The 17,592-nt window shown below is 50.5% G+C and overlaps 1 protein-coding gene across 2 annotated transcripts in view; it reads right to left on the bottom strand.

Annotated features, from left to right (window-relative positions):
* OPA3 (outer mitochondrial membrane lipid metabolism regulator OPA3) overlaps positions 1-17,592 on the bottom strand; it is a 70,166-nt gene that overhangs the window by 15,170 nt on the left and 37,404 nt on the right. Inside the window, exon 2 of one of the 2 annotated variants that reach the window (XM_059382480.1) lies at positions 9,973-13,296. The exons of the other annotated variant lie outside the window; for it this stretch is intronic. Within the exon in view, the coding sequence (XP_059238463.1) occupies positions 12,878-13,296 (419 nt within the window). The 3' untranslated portion in view covers positions 9,973-12,877. Of the gene's footprint in view, positions 1-9,972; positions 13,297-17,592 lie in introns of those variants that run through there. 2 annotated transcript variants of the gene reach the window in all.

The raw sequence follows: 17,592 nt of genomic DNA, 5'->3' as shown, positions 1-17,592 counted from the left end.
AAGTGAACACTGATCATCTCTGGATAGTAGGATCACAGATGATTTTTATCCTTCCATTTTATGTTTTTCATTGTTGCTGAGTTTTCCTAGGGAGCCTGCTGTGCCTTGAGATATGTAGAAAATAAATGACTGGAAAACAAAGAAATGACCCAAATGGAATTCATTTCTGGACGAGCAGTGTTCACAGGTGTCTGGTCACACAGAGCCTCCTTTCCCTGCATGCTCTCCTCTCCGTGGCCCAGAGCCTGTGGAACCTGCTCACCGACCTCTCATTCCTGCCCTGCTAAGCTGCACACTCTAAGCTCAGGGAGGGGAACGTTAAAAAAAAAAATGTTTTTATGAATTTCCTTCCCACTGGCATCTCTGGGCCTTTGCATGTGCTGTTCTCTCTGCATCTGGTCTGCCCTGGACTTCACCCCATGCACCTTTCCCCTTTGTTGACTTCAGTCTGTGTCCTTACACTGGAATGAACATGAGTATCAGTTTTACTGAGTCCTGTGAGTCCTAGCAAATCACTGAGCCTGAGGGTAGTTTGGGGGACCCCCAACACAAAGAGAGTCAGAGTCAAAGATGTGGTTCTTTTTTTTTTTTTTTTTTTCCAAAGATGTGGTTCTTATAAGATACTTCACACAGGGCCTGCAACCCAATAAATGTGAAATCTAGGACAGTCACTGGGGCTCCTGGGTTAAGGAGTGGGTTAGCCTCTGCTCAGTGGGTTAAGCCTCTGCCTTCAGCTCAGGTCGTGATCTCAGGGTCCTGGGATCGAGCCCCACATTGGACTCTGCTCGGCAGGGAGCCTGCTTCCCCCTCTGTCTCTGCCTGACTCTGTCAAATAAATAAAGAAAATATTTTAAAAAAATCTAGGACAGTCATTTCCTCGGCCTCAGCATCTTCTTCTGTAAAATGGGGGCTCATAATTGCCCTGTACTCTTTGGATGGGGATATTTATAATTTGGGGTGAAGAAGCTCTTCTCAAACAAGGGAGAAAAGTAAGAACCATAAAAGAAAAGATGGGAAAATCTGGCTTATCAAAATAAAACAAAAACAAAATCTGTAGAACAAAAGACACCCTAAACAAGCATTAAGGACAAGTAAAGCAGGCATTCGTCACAGGAACTGGAGTATCCAATCAACAGCTGAACATATGCCGAACCCGCTAGGGGTCATCTGGATCCCTAGGCTAGGGTTCTCTGCCGAACCCGATAGAGAAGCACAGAGTCCCCCACGCTAAGCGTCTTACCACACAGCTCCAATGAGAGGTTTGCCAGAAAGCCTCCTCATCTCAAACACAGCATGCAGATTCTATGCAGGGCACATCGGATCACTAGGAGAGAGAATGGGCAGCCTACAGAAGGTGTGTGTGAGACGCTGGAGGATGGCCCCCCCCAGCACGTCTACTCCGCAATGCCTGGAACCTCTGAGTCTTCCATACAGCCAAAGGGACTTCACGGATGTGATGAAGTGAATTAAGGATTTGCAATGGGGAGATTATCCTGGATTACCCAGGTGGGCCCTAATCCCAATGACAAGTGTCTTCATAAAAGGTGGGAGAGAAGATACAGATACAGAGCAGAAAGCCACATGTGAGGATGGAGGCGGAGATGGGAGGGACATGGCCACAAGTGCAGGAGTGCCGGGGGCCACCAGCAGCTGGCAGAGGCAAGGAACAGGTTCTCCCCTTAAGGGAGGGAGGACAGGACACCTGGGTGGCTCAGTCAGTTAAGCATTTGCCTTCAGCTCTGGTCATGATCTCAGGATCCTGGGATCGAGCCTTGTGTCCACTTTTAGCATGGAGTCTGCTTCTCCCTCTCCCTCTGCTTCTCCCTCTCTCCTCTCTTTTTCTCTCAAATAAATAAATAAAATCTTAAAAAAAAAAAAAAACAACCCTGGCGTTTTTTTCCAAAGGGTAAACACTCGGAACACCTCGGTGGCTCAGTCAGTTGGGAGACTGACTGGCTCATATCATGATCTCAGGGTCCTGGGATCGAACCCTACATCAGGCTCCCTGCTCAGCTGAGAGTCTTCTTCTCCCTCTCCCTCTGCTGCTCCCCCAGCACATGCTCACTCATGCTCAAGTTCTAATAAATAAATAAATAAAATCTTTTTCTTTATTTTTTAAAAATATTTTATTTATTTATTTGTCAGAGAGAGAGCAAGCGAGAGTGAGCACAGGCAGACAGAGTGGAAGGCAGAGTCAGAGGGAGAAGCAGGCTCCCTGCGGAGCAAGGAGCCCGATGTGGGACTCGATCCCAGGACGCTGGGATCATGACCTGAGCCGAAGGCAGCTGCTTAACCAACTGAGCCACCCAGGCGTCCCAATAAATAAATAAAATCTTAAAAAAAAAAAAAAATAAGGGTAAACACTCTTGACCTATGACTCACTCCTAGATATACCCAAGCGCAATGCCCACCAAAGCCTTGTGCCGGGTCAGTTCTAGCAGCTTTGCTCATAACAGAGACAAGCTGGTAAGTACAGTGTGTTTTGGTTGACAACGGAATACCGCACGGCAACAAAAAAGAACAGAGGATTACAACACAAAACAGCACAGATGCATCTCTTAGATACTACATGGAACAAAAGAAGTCAGATCCAAAAAAAGAACATTCCATACCAGTCCACCAGATACAAAGTTCAGGAACAGGCAAAACTGATCAACAGTGACAGATTCCAGAAGAGTGGTTCCAGCTGGGAGGGGGTGTTGCCAAGGAGGCAGCAGAAGGGAGTGTTCCTGGAAACGTCCTGTCTCCATCTGGGTGCTGGTTACTATGTATATCCATGTGTGTAAGAATTCACAGAGACATATACCAGTGCGGCTTATATACTTTACCATATGTTTATTTTTATTTTTCAACTAAAACCATAATTAGGAGAAAAGAGAAACGTCCGATAAGGAAAATGACCCGAGGATAGAAACAAAGCTCTGACAATCTGGAATAAATAAGCTGCTCAGTAAAACGTACCCAGCAAAGGTAGAATTACACTTTCAGTATATACTACTTAAATGCACTGGCGAAATACGCGTGTCTATAGTTGAGAAATTATTTTTTCTCCCAGGCAACAGAGCAGAAAGCCACAAGGAATCTCTGGAAAATCTGGGCCCCCCATTCTGCCAGAAAGTGGAGTAGGCTTGTTCTTTCCCTGAGGGGTCAGTGCTGTTGGGAGAGCGGGGGGTGGGGGCTAGCCATCAGAGAGAGACTGTGGGGGTGTATTAGTCACCTCTGACTGCTGTAACATACAACCATGAACTTGACAACTCAACCCAGAAATGCATTCTCTCAAAGTTCTGGAGGGCCAAAGTCCAAAAGCAGCATCACTGGGCCGAGATCAAGGTGTCAGGTGGGCTGCCGTCCCTCCAAAAAACTCAAGACGAGAGTCAGTTCTCTGCCTCTCCCAGCTTTTGGTGGCTGCTGGCTTTCCTGGGTTCCCAGAGGCCCCATCCCATCCTCACAGCCATGTTCATGTGGCCTCTCCTGTGTGTGTGTTCCCTCTGACCATGTCTCAGGAGCACACTGTGATGGCAGTTAAGATCCGGGTTAGACAATTCAGAAAAATCTCTGCACCTGGAGATCTTTAGCTTCCTCACGTCTTCAAAACTTTTATCACGTGGGGTCACATTCACAGGTTCCAAGGACAGGGGGCACCATTCCATTCTGCCCACGCCAGGTCAGGGGAGAAGAGGCTGGAGGTTACAGGCTGGCTGGGATTTGGCCAGGTATCTTAGAATACTAACGGATTTGCTGACTCAGCAAATGCAGGAGAGTTAATGAGAGACAGAGGGAGGAGGAAAGGGTCCACACTAGAGAGGTCCTGGGGGGAGAAACAGAGGCTCCTGCCAAGAGCCAGCCCCTATTTGCTGGCCACATGAGTAAGCCTCCTTGCCAATGGGACTGTGCACCTGTTGAGCCTTGGGGTGACTTCAGCCCTGGCCTGAACCTCATTCCTCTCAACGATGTTGCGTTTTCCTGGTTTTACATACCTGGAACTTAATTTAGGAAAGCTGCAGAGAGCTGAGCATCCATCATCTACCACCATCTCCCAGCTCGGGCGTGACTGGCCAGACAGCACGTTTCCGTGTGACTGCAGGTGCCCCCAGGGAGATACAGATGTGGGGTGACATGGCATCAGATGGCATGTCCCTAGGAGATGCTCATGCTTGCACAGGACACGGTAATTCTGGGCATTCTAAAATCTGGAAGACGAACTCCGACTTCTGCTTAGGTGCCGCACTCTTCTCAACTCCAACTGGCAGATTCGCCATATGCAGCATCTCCCCCTGGAACAGCTTTTAGGATAATACATGACATTCATTGCCAGATGGAAGGGCTGACGCCGGCTCTTGGTCCCACCAGCAATATTCCCCGCACTTTGAGTTGCTAAGCAAAGCTCAGGGGGGAGGTACAGGAGGGATTAAAAGGGTCTGCGACGAAGCTCACTGACCACCCAGCTTGATACTAAGCACTCAACAGACTGATGCTATTATTATTATTTTATTTCACAGAACCTAGCTGTTCTGCAGGAAATACGACCCCTAAGACAAAAGACACAAAGTCTCCCCCAAATCGATCTTGCAACATAAAGAGCAAATTTTTCCAAGCCAGCAGAGAAGCTGTTGCGGAAACGTGCGTCAACACTTAGCGGAGCGGATATACAAACTGTGGTACGCCCATTCAGTGACCATTATTCAGTGATGAAAAGAAATGGGCGATCAAGCACAAAAAAAAGACATGGGAGAATCTTAAATGCATATTGTTCAGTGAAAGAAGCCAGGCTGAAAAGTCCGTGTGCTGTATGATTCCGACTTACTGACACTCTGGAAAAGGCAGTAAAAACACCTGGGGTTGTGGGGCTTCAGGGAAGGAGGGAGGGGCAGGTGGAGCACAGGGGAATTTTAGGGCAGTGAAGCCATTCTGTGTGATACTGTAATGTATCATGATATGATACTAGATATGATATGATATAGACATGATACTATATTCATTTGTCTGAACCCGTAGAATGTACAACACTGAGCGGAAACCCCGGTGAAAACTACGGACTTTAGTAACCTGTCAATATTGGCTCCCCAGCTGTAACGAAGGCACCATATGAGAGCCAGACGTTAATCACAGGAACAGCTGTGAATGTACGGGGGTGCTGGGGGGAGACAGACGGGAATTCTCTGTACTTTCTGCTCAATTTTTCTGGAGATTTAACACTGCTCAAAAAATATAAAGTCTATTAACTTTCTAAAAATACAAGAATAACTCCGATAAATCTGAACATAAGAACAAGATGGCTGGGTGGCTGAGAAGAGATCAAAACATATGTTCAGGGGCACCTGGGTGGCTCAGCTGGTTAAATGTCTGTCTTCCAGGGCGCCTGGGTGGCTCAGTGGGTGGAGCTGCTGCCTTCGGCTCAGGTCATGATCTCAGGGTCATGGGATCGAGTCCCGCATCGGACTCTCTGCTCAGCAGGGAGCCTGCTTCCTCCTCTCTCTCTGCCTGCCTCTGCCTACTTGTGATCTCTCTCTGTCAAATAAATAAATAAATAAAATCTTTAAAAAAAAAAAAAAGTCTGTCTTCCTCTTAGGTCATGACCTTGGGGTCCTGGGATCGAGCCCCAAGTCAGGCTCTCTGCTCAGCAGGGTGTCTGCTTCTCCCTCTCCCTCTGCCTATTGCTCCCCCTGCTTGTGCTCGCTCTCTTGCTCTGACAAATAAATAAAATCTTTATTTAATTAAATATTTAATTAGTTAAGTAGTTAGTAATTATTTAATTAAAATATTTATTTATAATTATATATATTTATATAAAGTTTCAAACTCTTGTCTTTCAAAACAAGATGGTGTTGAGCGTGACAGACAAACGGATGGTGGGACAGGACTGAGAAACAGGCACTAGTGTCAAGGAGATGGAGTGGGTACTGCTGTCCACTCCTGCAGGAGGCGGGAAAGGATAGAGCATCCCTCACACTTCAAGACACGGGCCAATCGATCATTCGGAAACTGAAGAACACAGATCCCAAACTTACACTCTTCAAAAACCAAAACATTACAGAACAAAAAGCTACTCTTTTTTTTTTTTTTTTTTAAGATTTTATTTATTTATTTATTTGACAGAGAGATCACAAGTAGGCAGAGAGGCAGGCAGAGAGAGAGGAGGAAGCAGGCTCCCTGCTGAGCAGAGAGCCCGATGCGGGACTCGATCCCAGGACCCTGAGATCATGACCTGAGCCAAAGGCAGCAGCTTAACCCACTGAGCCACCCAGGCGCCCAAAAAGCTACTCTTGATAGATGACTGAAACACAAAGAAAACTTGAATACAAGTATGATAAAATAGAGCTGTACTCAGATATCCTTGAGGCAAAGGAGTCCTTCTCAAATAAGGACAGAAAAAAAAAAACAAAGGCCTGAAGGGAAAAAAGACTAATAGACCTAGTTATTTTATTTTATTGTTTTAAAGAGTTATTATTTATTTATTTGACAGACAGAGATCACAAGTAAGCAGAGAGGCAGACAGAGAGTGAGAGGGAAGCAGGCTCCCCGCTGAGCAGAGAGCCCGATGTGGGGCCCATCCCGGGACCCTGAGATCATGACCTGAGCCGAAGGCAGAGGCTTTAATGCACTGATCCACCCAGACACCCCTTTTTAATTTTATTTTTAAGTTTATTTATTGAAATCATGTGTACTCCCAACACAGGTCTCAAATTCACGACATCAAGACCAAGAATCGCATGCTCTTCTGAGACAGGCAGGCACCCTGGATTTGCTTATTTTAAGATGAAAAACTTCAGTTGGAAGAAGCCTACCAGAAACAAACATTAAAGGGACAGTGTGAACAGGCATTTTCCAAAAACAGTACAAATGTCCTATAAATAGCTATGAAAACGCGTGAGGTACAGGTAAGCAGAAAATATAAGTTAAAAGAACAGTTACATTCCATGTGCACATCTATGGCTTGAAAATTTTTCAAGTTGGATCATTCCGAGCGTTGACACTCCCTCTGCACCTCCGCAGAATTTTCGAGGGTGATTTTCATATTAACTATAAATAATGTTTAACACATTCGGTTCCTGCAGCTCTTGGTATCTCCCTAAGGAAAGACTCACGCAGGCCAGAGAAGCACACAGAGATGGCTGAGTGTCAAAAGCGGAAAGCAGTGGAAAGCTAATAAGGGGATCTCAAGTATGACCAGATCGTTCCTAAAGGGGATCTGCCAGAGTTCCCCCAAACCAGAGGCAAGACTCCTTTCAGGGAGGGGACTTCGGTTTCTCTGAAATGGTTGAACTTTGATGAAGAGTGTGCAAAGTTCAAAGCACAGGGATGGGCCCTTCGAGCAAGGTGGGCACATTGGATGTGACAGAGCCATTGGGGACCTCACCCCCAACCCCCAGGTCCACAACCGCCCCTACCCAGTGGAGGCACCTCTGGGGAGCCTGGCCTGGGCACTGCCATTCCAGGGGCGAGCGGCGCTCTCAGCCCAGGGGTCCCAAGTCCCAGCCCACCACCTCCACTCTCCTCCTTCCTCCAGGAGGTCCCAAATAGACACCAGGAGCATCCCCTGATGGGGGTGTGGTTGAGATAAAGAATGTCAGAGACACAGCACAAGGGTGAGCTCAGTGACATCAGAGATGAGTAAAGATGAGAACTGTCTTCCCAGCCCTAGCTGGCCACCATTCAGAATAACAAAAACCTGCCAGAGGAAATCTGGAAATCTGAGCTGAGCTGGGGATGGGGGAGGGCGGGGGCTCTGCCACAGCCTCCCTCATAGGCTTTCCCTTCTAGGTGCACAGAGCAAAGACCTAGAAGCTGTCAGTGACTACCCACATCCCATCGCTCAGCAAATCCTATCTGTTCCACCTCTGAAATATTAATATGCCCAGAATCCCACATCTCCTCACCTCCACTATCTCCCCCAGTCCGGCCACCATGCCTCCCACATCTGGTCGATCTCAGTCATCTCTTTACCCAACTGACGGCCTTCACCTTTGCCCCCCATAGTCCGTCAAGACTGGGGGTGGGTCCTAAGTCAGCTCATTGTCCCTGTTCTGCTCAGAGCCTCCAGGGGCTCCTGCCTCGCCAAGAATAAAAGCCAAAGGTGCACGGCAGCCCACTTTATGTAGGTCTGTATAATACACACATACGTATATGCTCTTCTTTACGAGACAGAATAAAATAGAAAGTAACAAGTGTGCATTGCCCATGGTGAGGGCAATTACCATTTACCGGAACTTTTGTTCTAACCATGTATGTAATATATAATGTATGATGTTAACATATGTTGTGTTATTAAATGCATATAATGGATTTTACATGTTTAGAATACATATTAGGGGGCGCCTGGGTGGCTCAGTTGTTAAGCATCTATCTTTGGCTCAGGTCATGATCCCAGGGTCCTGGGATCGAGCCCCATATTGGGCTCCTTGCTCTGCAGGAAGCCTGCTTCTCCCTCTCCACTCCCCCTGCTTGTGTTTCCTCTCTCGCTGTGTCTTTGTTAAATAAATAAATAAAATCTTAAAAAAATAAAAAGAATACATATTAGGTACGTAGGATACTTTTATAGCTGTTGTTTTTCTTCATGAAAAGTAATACACGGTAAGAAGTACCAGACCGCACGGTACCTATTAAGGGTGTTTGGTGATTTTCATTCCAATGATGCACACACACAACATATACTATACAATGCTATGTTACATAAAAATATTTTTATATTGTTATATACTATGGCACATGATGCATGAATTATGCCCTATTTTTAATACACACATCAAGTGTGAACTGTAAATTACATAGATCCGTATATGGCGTAAACTCAGCTTCTCACTGTGGCTTGCCGCCATGGGTTGAGATGGAGACTTCTTTATTTTCTTTTAAGATCTTATTTATTTATTTGAGAGGGAGGGAGAGAGAGAGAAGAGAAGCAGAGGGAGAGGGACAAGCAGACTCCAAGGTGAGTCTGAGATCTCATGCCTCTGAGATCGTGGCCTGAGCCGAAATCAAGTCGGAAGCTTAACCGACTGAGCCACCCAGGCACCCAGTGGACTTGAGATCCGTGTGTATCAGGGTCCCAGCCGAGTCTTTGGCGAATGACACCTGCAGGTGGGAAGGGAAGGAAGCAGAGCTGGGTCTGGAGTAGTTGAGGCGAGATAAAGTTGCCAGTCCTCTGTGGTGCCCAGAGCTAGGAGGAACCTCCAGAGCTGAGCCAACTGAGGCAAGGGTGCTGGTCTTCGTTCCCCTGACTCCCCTTATTATATTCCAGAGGACAGTAAACTCTTTACTCCTGAACTCTGCCATTGGATCAGTCCTTTACGACTTTCCTGCCCATCTCTTGCTCTAGGGGTCAGCCCTTATCTCATTCCTGGCCGATTCCCAGCTACTGTAATGGGGCCAGGCATGCAGTACGTGCTCAGTAAATATTTGTCTGTAAAGAGTAGGTGAAAGGTGCTCCCTCAATTCTCCTTTGGGCACGCTTCCCTCCCTTCTGTCCATTGAGGTTGGGGGCCCAGGCCTGGCCCCTCAAGAGTCACAGTAGCTAGTGCCCAGGACCGGCCATATGGGCCCATGAATCAGGCACAGGCTTACTGAAGCCCACTTTCTCTAGCAGTGGTTTTCTCCAGGCAAGGGGCTGTCTGACTGGGAAACCAACAGAGGCAGAGGGGACAATGGAGCCGAGCCAGAGATGGGAGAGGCAGAGAGCCCTCAAGACATTGAGGCTTCTGTGAGCCAATGAGGCAATTTTTCCCCAAATCACCGCAGGGCACACAGGTTAATGTTGTAAAAGCAAAGTCTGGATATGCTCGTCCCCCTGCTGGACAGGGGACGCCACAAGGCAGGGTTGTGGCTGTCTGGCTCACTGCTGGGACCCTAGCGTGACAGAGAGCAGGGCAGGGGACATGGTGGACACCTGAAAGCTTCCTGAATGAAAGGAGTCGGAAGACGTTTTTTTAAGGTTGTAACAGGGGTTTTTTGAAGATTAAAAAAAAAAAATACATCAACTTGAAGACAAGCACCCCCATTTATGAATTTATTCTACCCCTCTCCCCAAGTCACAAATATATACAAAACTTCAGCTAGTAGGAAACCAGAGTAATGAAGCATGCTCCCGTCTCAGCCTCGTGCATCAAGAGGGGATTCCTTGCATTCCCACACACCCTGATCCCACCCAGTGCACAAAGCCGACATCCCACAATGTCTGGCCACACGGAAGGACACGCAGAGCTGAGTTCTGAGGTCTGAGTCTCGGAGACGGGACAGTAATGGCGCATCAGGGTAAAGACCGGCGTAGGCGTATGGGGCTTGGGCTCTGGTACAGACTGTCCATCTCTGGTCCCACTCCTGCTTCTTTCCTGCCTGTGTGTCCTTGGGCAGGTGACCCCCCCTTTCCGTGCCTCCATTTTCCCATGAATGCAATGAAGAAAATATTGGTAAGGGCCACTATCTATGGCCATCATGGGAGTGGGGAGCACATCACAGTCACTGACCTCCCCCAACCTGTGCTCTAGAGATGGGTCAGTGTCCCAGGGCACCCCCAGGAGTAGCCATGGAAACCGGGCCCTGAGCCCGCTCACCTGGCTCCGTCCCTCACCCCATCCTCACAGTGCTCACTCTCTCTGAATCTTCTTCTCATTTACCCACTCAGGTCACTTCCGATTGTAAAGACACCTCCACCCAGAAGCCACCTCCTCAGCTCCCACTATAATCAGTTTCTCCCCTTCATCTAGAAGACGAAGATGATCTTTCAGGACCCCAGTTTCTTGGGTTTCTGTCTGGGTAGAAGTTGTGTCCAGAGCCCCCCGGCCCGGGCCCCCTTGCCCCCCACACCCTGGCAGAGAGGTGAGGGAGGAAGGAGTTGAGAGAAAGCTGGCCCCTCCCGCTTCATCTCGAGCTGCTGGAACCCAGCCCAGGTAGAATGGATCTTGGATCTGACCCTGCTCACTAAATGCTAAGATTTCAGGTGTGGTCTGCGGCTGTTTGGAACGGAAATTGAGCCCCCCCACCCCCACTCCCAATGCTGCCTCTGGGAAATGCCTTGGGTCTCTGTGGAGATCCCTAACCACCCTTCCTCCCCAGTAACCGGCTCCCTGCTCCCCTCTCCCCTACCGGGGCTCTCTAGCACCTGCACCCCTTCTTCTCCCATCGCCCTCACTGAGCCCCACCCCCCACCCTGCTCTGATTACTTCACCACCTTGGTAAGCCAGTCCCTCACGGGCTTCGTGGCCTTGGGCAAGTCCCTTTGCTTCCCCTGGGTCTCAGAGAAAGAGTTCATAGGATCGCTGCTCATGCACACACATCGGCTTCTCTCATTTTAACAAGACCTGCCCCCATTTTGAAGATCCCTGTGTCCTCAGACACATCCTAAAGTTGTCTTCCTCACTCTGGGGCTCTTTCATTAGGGCAACATAACACAGACCTCCCGCGTCAGTGAGGTTCCCGGGAGAGGCACCCAGTGGTAAAGGCTGGTTTCTGGATTGTTCCTATCATCCCTGTGAGGAAGGCCACGTGTCCCGTGGGGTTGGCAAGAGTCCCAGCGTCCTCTTTGGGGCGGGGAGGTATGGTGGGTTGGATGGTGGCTCCCCCAAAGACATGTCCACACAGTAACCCATGGAACTGTGGTCGTGAGCGTATCTGGGAAGAAAAACCCAACTCTGTAAACTAAGTTAAGGACCCTGAAGTGAAATCACCCTAGGTTTGGGGGAAGGGGGCTAAATCCAAAGACAAGTGCCTTTGTAAGAGACTCGAGAGAAGGCCACGTGAAGAAGGAAGCAGAGACTGGAGCTCTGCAGCCACCAGCCAAGGAATGCCTGAAGTGCCCAAAAGTCAGGAGAGGCAAGGAAGGATGGCCCCCCAGGGCCCTCGGACGGAGCGCTGACAGAGCATGGCCCTGCTGAGACTCTGGCTTCAGATCTCTGCCTCCAGAACTGTGAGAGAACACATTTCAGTGGTTTTAGGCCATCAAGTTTGTGATCATGGTTATGGTAGCCCTAGGAAACTCAGAAAGACAAACGGGTGGCCTAGTCTAGTGGGATGGAGGTGGGGCCGAGGGCTCTGGAGGCATGAGGGGGCCAGTGCGTGAAGGGGGATGGCCGGACCAGTCCAGAGCCCCAGCGGGAGAAGGGCAAGGGCACAGAGGTCAGCAGATCTGGATGGCACAGGAGAAATATGATGACATTGTGTCGGGAGAGGCCACGGAAGAGGGCATGTCAGGAAAGGCTGAGGGACTTGGAGGACAGCTCAACAGGGGGCCGGGGCTGGATTTAGCCTTAGACAGGAGTCATTTTTCCACCACAAAGGGGTGTTGGGGGATCTTTTGGTATCTCCCACTTGGGGTCACAGCAGGGTACCTCAGCTCCCATTAAGGGGGGAAGACAGAGCATTCAGCGGATCAGCTGCAGGCCAGGAGCCCCCGTTTGCCCCTCAAAGAGAGCGGCCAAAATCCAGCTAGAGCCCACCTTAGACGCCGGGGACAGAAGTGCACGAACCATGCTGCATTTCTTTACAATGGTCTGTGCTGACCCACCAAGGGGGAGGGGTGTCCCAGTGACAAGGATGAGTGTCCCAGGGAAGGGTGTCACAGACATGGGGGTGGGGGTGGGAATGGGGTCACAGCTTGATTCAGCTTAAGTCCGGTTCCTTTTTCCTCCTGCCCGAAGCCTGTTGTCCTCCTGGCTGGGACCGCACAGGTCCATGTGCTTCAGGGCTGTACCGATGAGTCAGGGCTGGAGGGCGATTCGGGGGGACGGCTTCACCACTGGGGCCTGGCCCCCGTGGAAGGTCCCGCGGGCCAGGAGGGGCTGACTGAATCCAAGTTCCATCAAGATCCTGGGGGTTTCCACAGGGCTAGCGCAGGTGGGGGCAGTACGGGGAGAAGGCCACATCGGGGCACACACAACCACGGCCAAGTTCATGCTTGCGCGGACTCCTGCACCTTGCACGCGGATGCCGCCTGGGGTGTGGCCGGCGGGTCCGGGGCGCAGAGCTGGGCGCGCACCTCCCGCATCTGCGCCTGTAGCTCCTCCAGGGCGCTGTGTGCCGGCGCCGCCTGCACCTGCGCCTGCAGGGCCTCCAGCGCCAGCGCCAGGCGGCCCACCTCGTCCTGCATCGCGTCCCAGGCCGCACGCTGCTCCTCCTCTTTGTGCCGCTGCTGCGCCTGGTGGCGCCAGTATTCCAGCACCAGGCAACCGCCACCCACGATGAAGATGGTGGCCTCGCCCAGCAGCTCGGCGCCCAACTCGGCCGCGGCCTCCTCGTTCAGCGGCTTGATCACCGTGCCCCGGAAGCCCATGATGCGCATCTTGGTCCGCATCTCCACCCAGTGGTACACTGCGGGGGAAGAGAGGGGTCAGGTCTGTGTGCCAGGAGCCCCCGACAAGCCCCACCCCTCTGCATTTGGGATATCCAGGCTGGAGCACTGGGGACACCACCGCCAGAACTGGGAGGAGGCGGGATCACCTTAAACAAGACCACACAGGCCTAGCCCAGGGATGTTGAGTCAGTGGCCTGGGGTGGCCGGCCCCAGGAAATTGAGGTGGTCCTCAATTTCCCAGAGGATTCTGCCAAGCAGCCGGGAATCAGAAACCCTGCCCAGGAAGGGAAGTCCTCAGCCTGTTGGGGGGGGGGGCGGAGATGGGGCATGGGGCAGAAACGCCCTTGCAGGGTTACAAGGAGCTCCCAGGACACAAAGTCCTTGGAAGGTAAAGGCTCAAGGGCAGACGCTGCTCTTCCCCTCAAGCCCCCAGCGGGATTGCCAAGCAGCAGTCATCCAACCCACTTCTCAGGAGAAAGGCAGAACCCCCCCCACCCAATTTCTTTCCAAAGCTTCCCCAAATTCATAGGGCTGCAGGGTAGAGGGTCCTCCTGGCTCCAAAGAAAGGGCCCCCGCAATGCAGGAACGCATGCGAAGCAACCATGAACGGGGCTAACCGAGCCTCTCTGCAAGTCTGGTGGCTCCCATCCCCGATTTTCACCAACCCTGAGGAGGGAGGGAACCGTCCCGTGAGCTCTTTGCCGTGAGGTGTGGGGCACGTACCTTGCACGAGGCTCACGAGCTCACTGCGGCTGCTGCAACCAAAGCTCTCTTGCCTAGCTGCTCCTTTGTGCAGGGAGATGCTCGGCATCTGAGTCTTAAAAACCAAGGCAGAGCTGATGCCAGCCCCTGACTCCCTCCTGCAGTAATTCTCATCCATCCAGGATACACGGAACTGCGGTCTAGTTCCCGTGGAGATTCAGGTCCAACATAATAGCACTTCACTTCTAACGTTTTGCAATCATCAACGTAAATGCATAACATATGAACTGTTTTACGTGAATTGTGCGCTAGTGATTTTGAAAATCCAGAGACTCCAGAGAATAAGGACACTTACAATCTTATGGTCCCCGGAAGTGAAGCACAAATTAAAATTTGGACGGCTGCACCTATTGTGGTTGCTGACACACACTTTATTAGACAGAATTCTGTAAGGGAAGCGTGAATAGAAGTTCAAGGACAAAAGTTCAAGGAACAATATGAAATTTCTGACTGTAAGAGAACAGCTTGTTCATTTAACCCCCCCAAACCAAGAGCAGTGGGCGCCAAATTACAAGGGTTATGCGGATTGCATTCCATGCTTTGAAGGAAGGATGGCGCCAACTCGGAAAACATCAATATTCATGACACATCAGAAATTATATCCTCTGCATCTACTTGAATTCATGGAGAAGTCTTAGCTGTCACCTTGAAAATGCACTAGAGGATATATAACTTCTCACTGTTTTAAAAGGGTGGGGCGGCGGGAATGTTTGACGAGCTCTGCCTGGAGCCAGCGGGGGGATCTGAGGAGCATTCCCAGGGTCCCCCCAAAACTGCCGCCGCTGATGTCGCTGTTCCGCTAGTTATTTTATTTATTTTTTTTAAGAATTTTATTTATTTATTTGACAGAGAGAGATCACAAGTAGGCAGAGAGGCAGGCAGAGAGAGGAAGGGAAGCAGGCCCCTGCTGAGCAGAGAGCCCGATGTGGGACTCGATCCCAGGACCCTGAGATCATGACCTGAGCCGAAGGCAGTGGCTTAACCCACTGAGCCACCCAGGCGCCCTGTTCCGCTAGTTGTTACAGAGGCCCTGGTGCAGTGGGGTTCCTGGGGTCTGGGCTGTGCAAACCTCTCCCATACTGAGGTCCCTAGCTTCAGGCCAAGATGGGGTTGGCCTGGAGCTCTGTCACCTACTGCCATGACAACCCACTTCAGGCTGCCCCTGTAAAACGGGGAGGTGATGACCACACACCAGCCCTGGGGTGCCGGGCCTTTTGCTGTCACATGATCCTGTCGGGACCACAAGGCAGAGTGGCGGGAGAGCGGTGAGGAGAGACAGTGCCAGCTTCTACTGCCCACCCCCCATCCCAGCATCCCACTGTGGACAGAGCAGGAGCCGGGTCAGTGGTCGAGCCTGGGTATGCAAAAGGGAGTGGGTACGCGGGGTGTGGGCACACACGCAGGCACAGGAAGTGAAGTTCAAGAGCGTGTGTGTGAGAGAAGGCTTTCAGAGCAGGGGCCGATGGCAGTCTCGGATCTGGGGCTCAGGTCCGTGTGGGAATGGGGGGTTGGCAAGAAGGGGTAGCCATGAGGAGCCAGGACAGGACAAGACAGGACAGCACCCGACCTGGGCATCCAACAGGTCCCCAGATGTCTCCCAGATACCTCACCCTCACTGTGTCCAGACCTGACCCTGGATCCCCACCCCCAACAGACACTTGCTCCTCCTCCTGGGTCCATCCTGTCACCAGGCCAGAGACCTGGGACTCAGGTATTTCCCACCCCCACAGCCTCTCAGCCACGTGTCTCCTCCATCTCCTGAAGTCTCTCCCACACCCCATCCGCTAATCCAAGTCTCCTGACCTGAGCTCCCTATTCAGGAACGTCGGTCCCTCCTGACATTCTGTGTCTTCCCTTCAGAGCACCTGTTACAACTGGGACCAATCTGGTCATCCAGGCACTTGCCTGCACTCTGCGCCGGCCCGTGAGCCCGAGGGCAGGGCCCAGTGCTGTCCCAATCACTGCGTGTCCCCTGCCAGCAGTAGGCCAGGCACACAGGCGATCCCCAGTATATCCTGTTGAAAGTGTCAGCAGGTCCCCACCCCAGCCTCCCGCCCCTGTCCCTGCACTGTGCTAGAAGCTGGTTCAAACACAACCAAAGCACAAAAACCCGCCATTCTTTTCATTAACAAAATTAACACACTGCATGAAAAATCAACTACTCAAGCTATAAGCTTAAAAGTCAGAGGCCCCATCCTCAGGTCCACCCCAACGGCCCCTTGAATCTTGCCCTAACTGGCCTTCTTTCCTCCTAGCATCATGACCCTGACATTTGATAGTAAGTGTAGGCCGCTCGCCTCTGAGTTTTTCACCTGGAAATTTGCTGCTTTTTTACACGTTTTCTATTGAGCCCCCAGCCCTGGTATAAAAGACAAGCTCTCTGTCCCCACGCAGCCTCCCCATTTTCACAGATGATGTTTACACATTTCTCGTACTATTCTCTTGTCACTGTCTCCTTCCGAGCGCTCCTCCCCTCCCCCATCCCTAGGCCAGATCATTCTTCCACATTACCCAGGTCTGGTCCACAGGTTGTTTGGTGGCTAGAGTAAGGCCCCTTGTACTCTGTGTAATATTTGTAAAAAATTTAAAATAAAGAGCACATATAGTGTGACGATGATGGACACACTACCCGGTGCATTGTGACTGTCACGAAGGGGGCCGCCTATGGGAGAGGGCTCGGCAGCAAAGTCAGGTGGTGTCTCTATCCTACGTTCCATCACGCCACGGATCCACCATGTGTCAGTCGGCTCTCAGCTGAACAACGATTTTCTAGAATTTGATCTACCCTCACATGATATTGCTAAAACCACAGGTCCTGTCCCAGTAATGGGTCATGCCATCCATTTCAGACCAGTATTAAAAATATGATCAAGAGGGGCACCTGGGTAATTTAGTGGGTTAAGCCTCTGCCTTCGGCTTAGGTCATAGTCTCAGGGTCCTGGGATCGAGCCCCACATCGGGCTCTCTGCTCAGTGGGGAGTCTGCTTCCCCCTCTCTCTCTGCCTGCCCCTTGGCCCACTTGTGATCTCTGTCTGTCAAATAAATAAATAAAATCTTTAAAAATATATATATATCTATGATCAAGAATATAAGAGAAACCATCAGATGGCCCTTGAGGGCATCAAGCTAAGAGAAATAAGTCTAAGGAAGTCCAATACCATATAATCTCACTTATATGTGGAATGAAACAACAAAGCCAAGCTCACAGATACGATAAAAAAAAACAAAACAAAACAAAAAAAGAAACTCTAGAATGTAACAGAAGCATCAAAGACAACCTTTAGTCAGGACACGTATGGTTTCCCAAAACTTTTGTTCTTGTGTTGTGTGTGACTGCATGTGTAACTGGAACCCAGGCAAAAGGCTGAAAGTCACTGTCCTAGACTTTGACTGGAATTCCAGTGACTCTACAGATACTTTCCTGGATAGCAGCCTCTCCCCAATATTGAGTCTTTCAATCCACAACCCACGAATGTAATATCTGATTTCCACTTAGCCTCTAATTTTCTCTGCAAGTCTCGAGGCTCTTGATCTTAGGGTTGTGAGTTCGA

This window comes from Mustela nigripes, chromosome 17 (genome assembly GCF_022355385.1).
Source record: "Mustela nigripes isolate SB6536 chromosome 17, MUSNIG.SB6536, whole genome shotgun sequence".
Classification (NCBI taxonomy): domain Eukaryota; kingdom Metazoa; phylum Chordata; class Mammalia; order Carnivora; family Mustelidae; genus Mustela; species Mustela nigripes.
The sequence above is the reverse complement of the archived record's forward strand: the minus strand, read 5'-3'. Positions and strand labels throughout refer to the sequence as shown.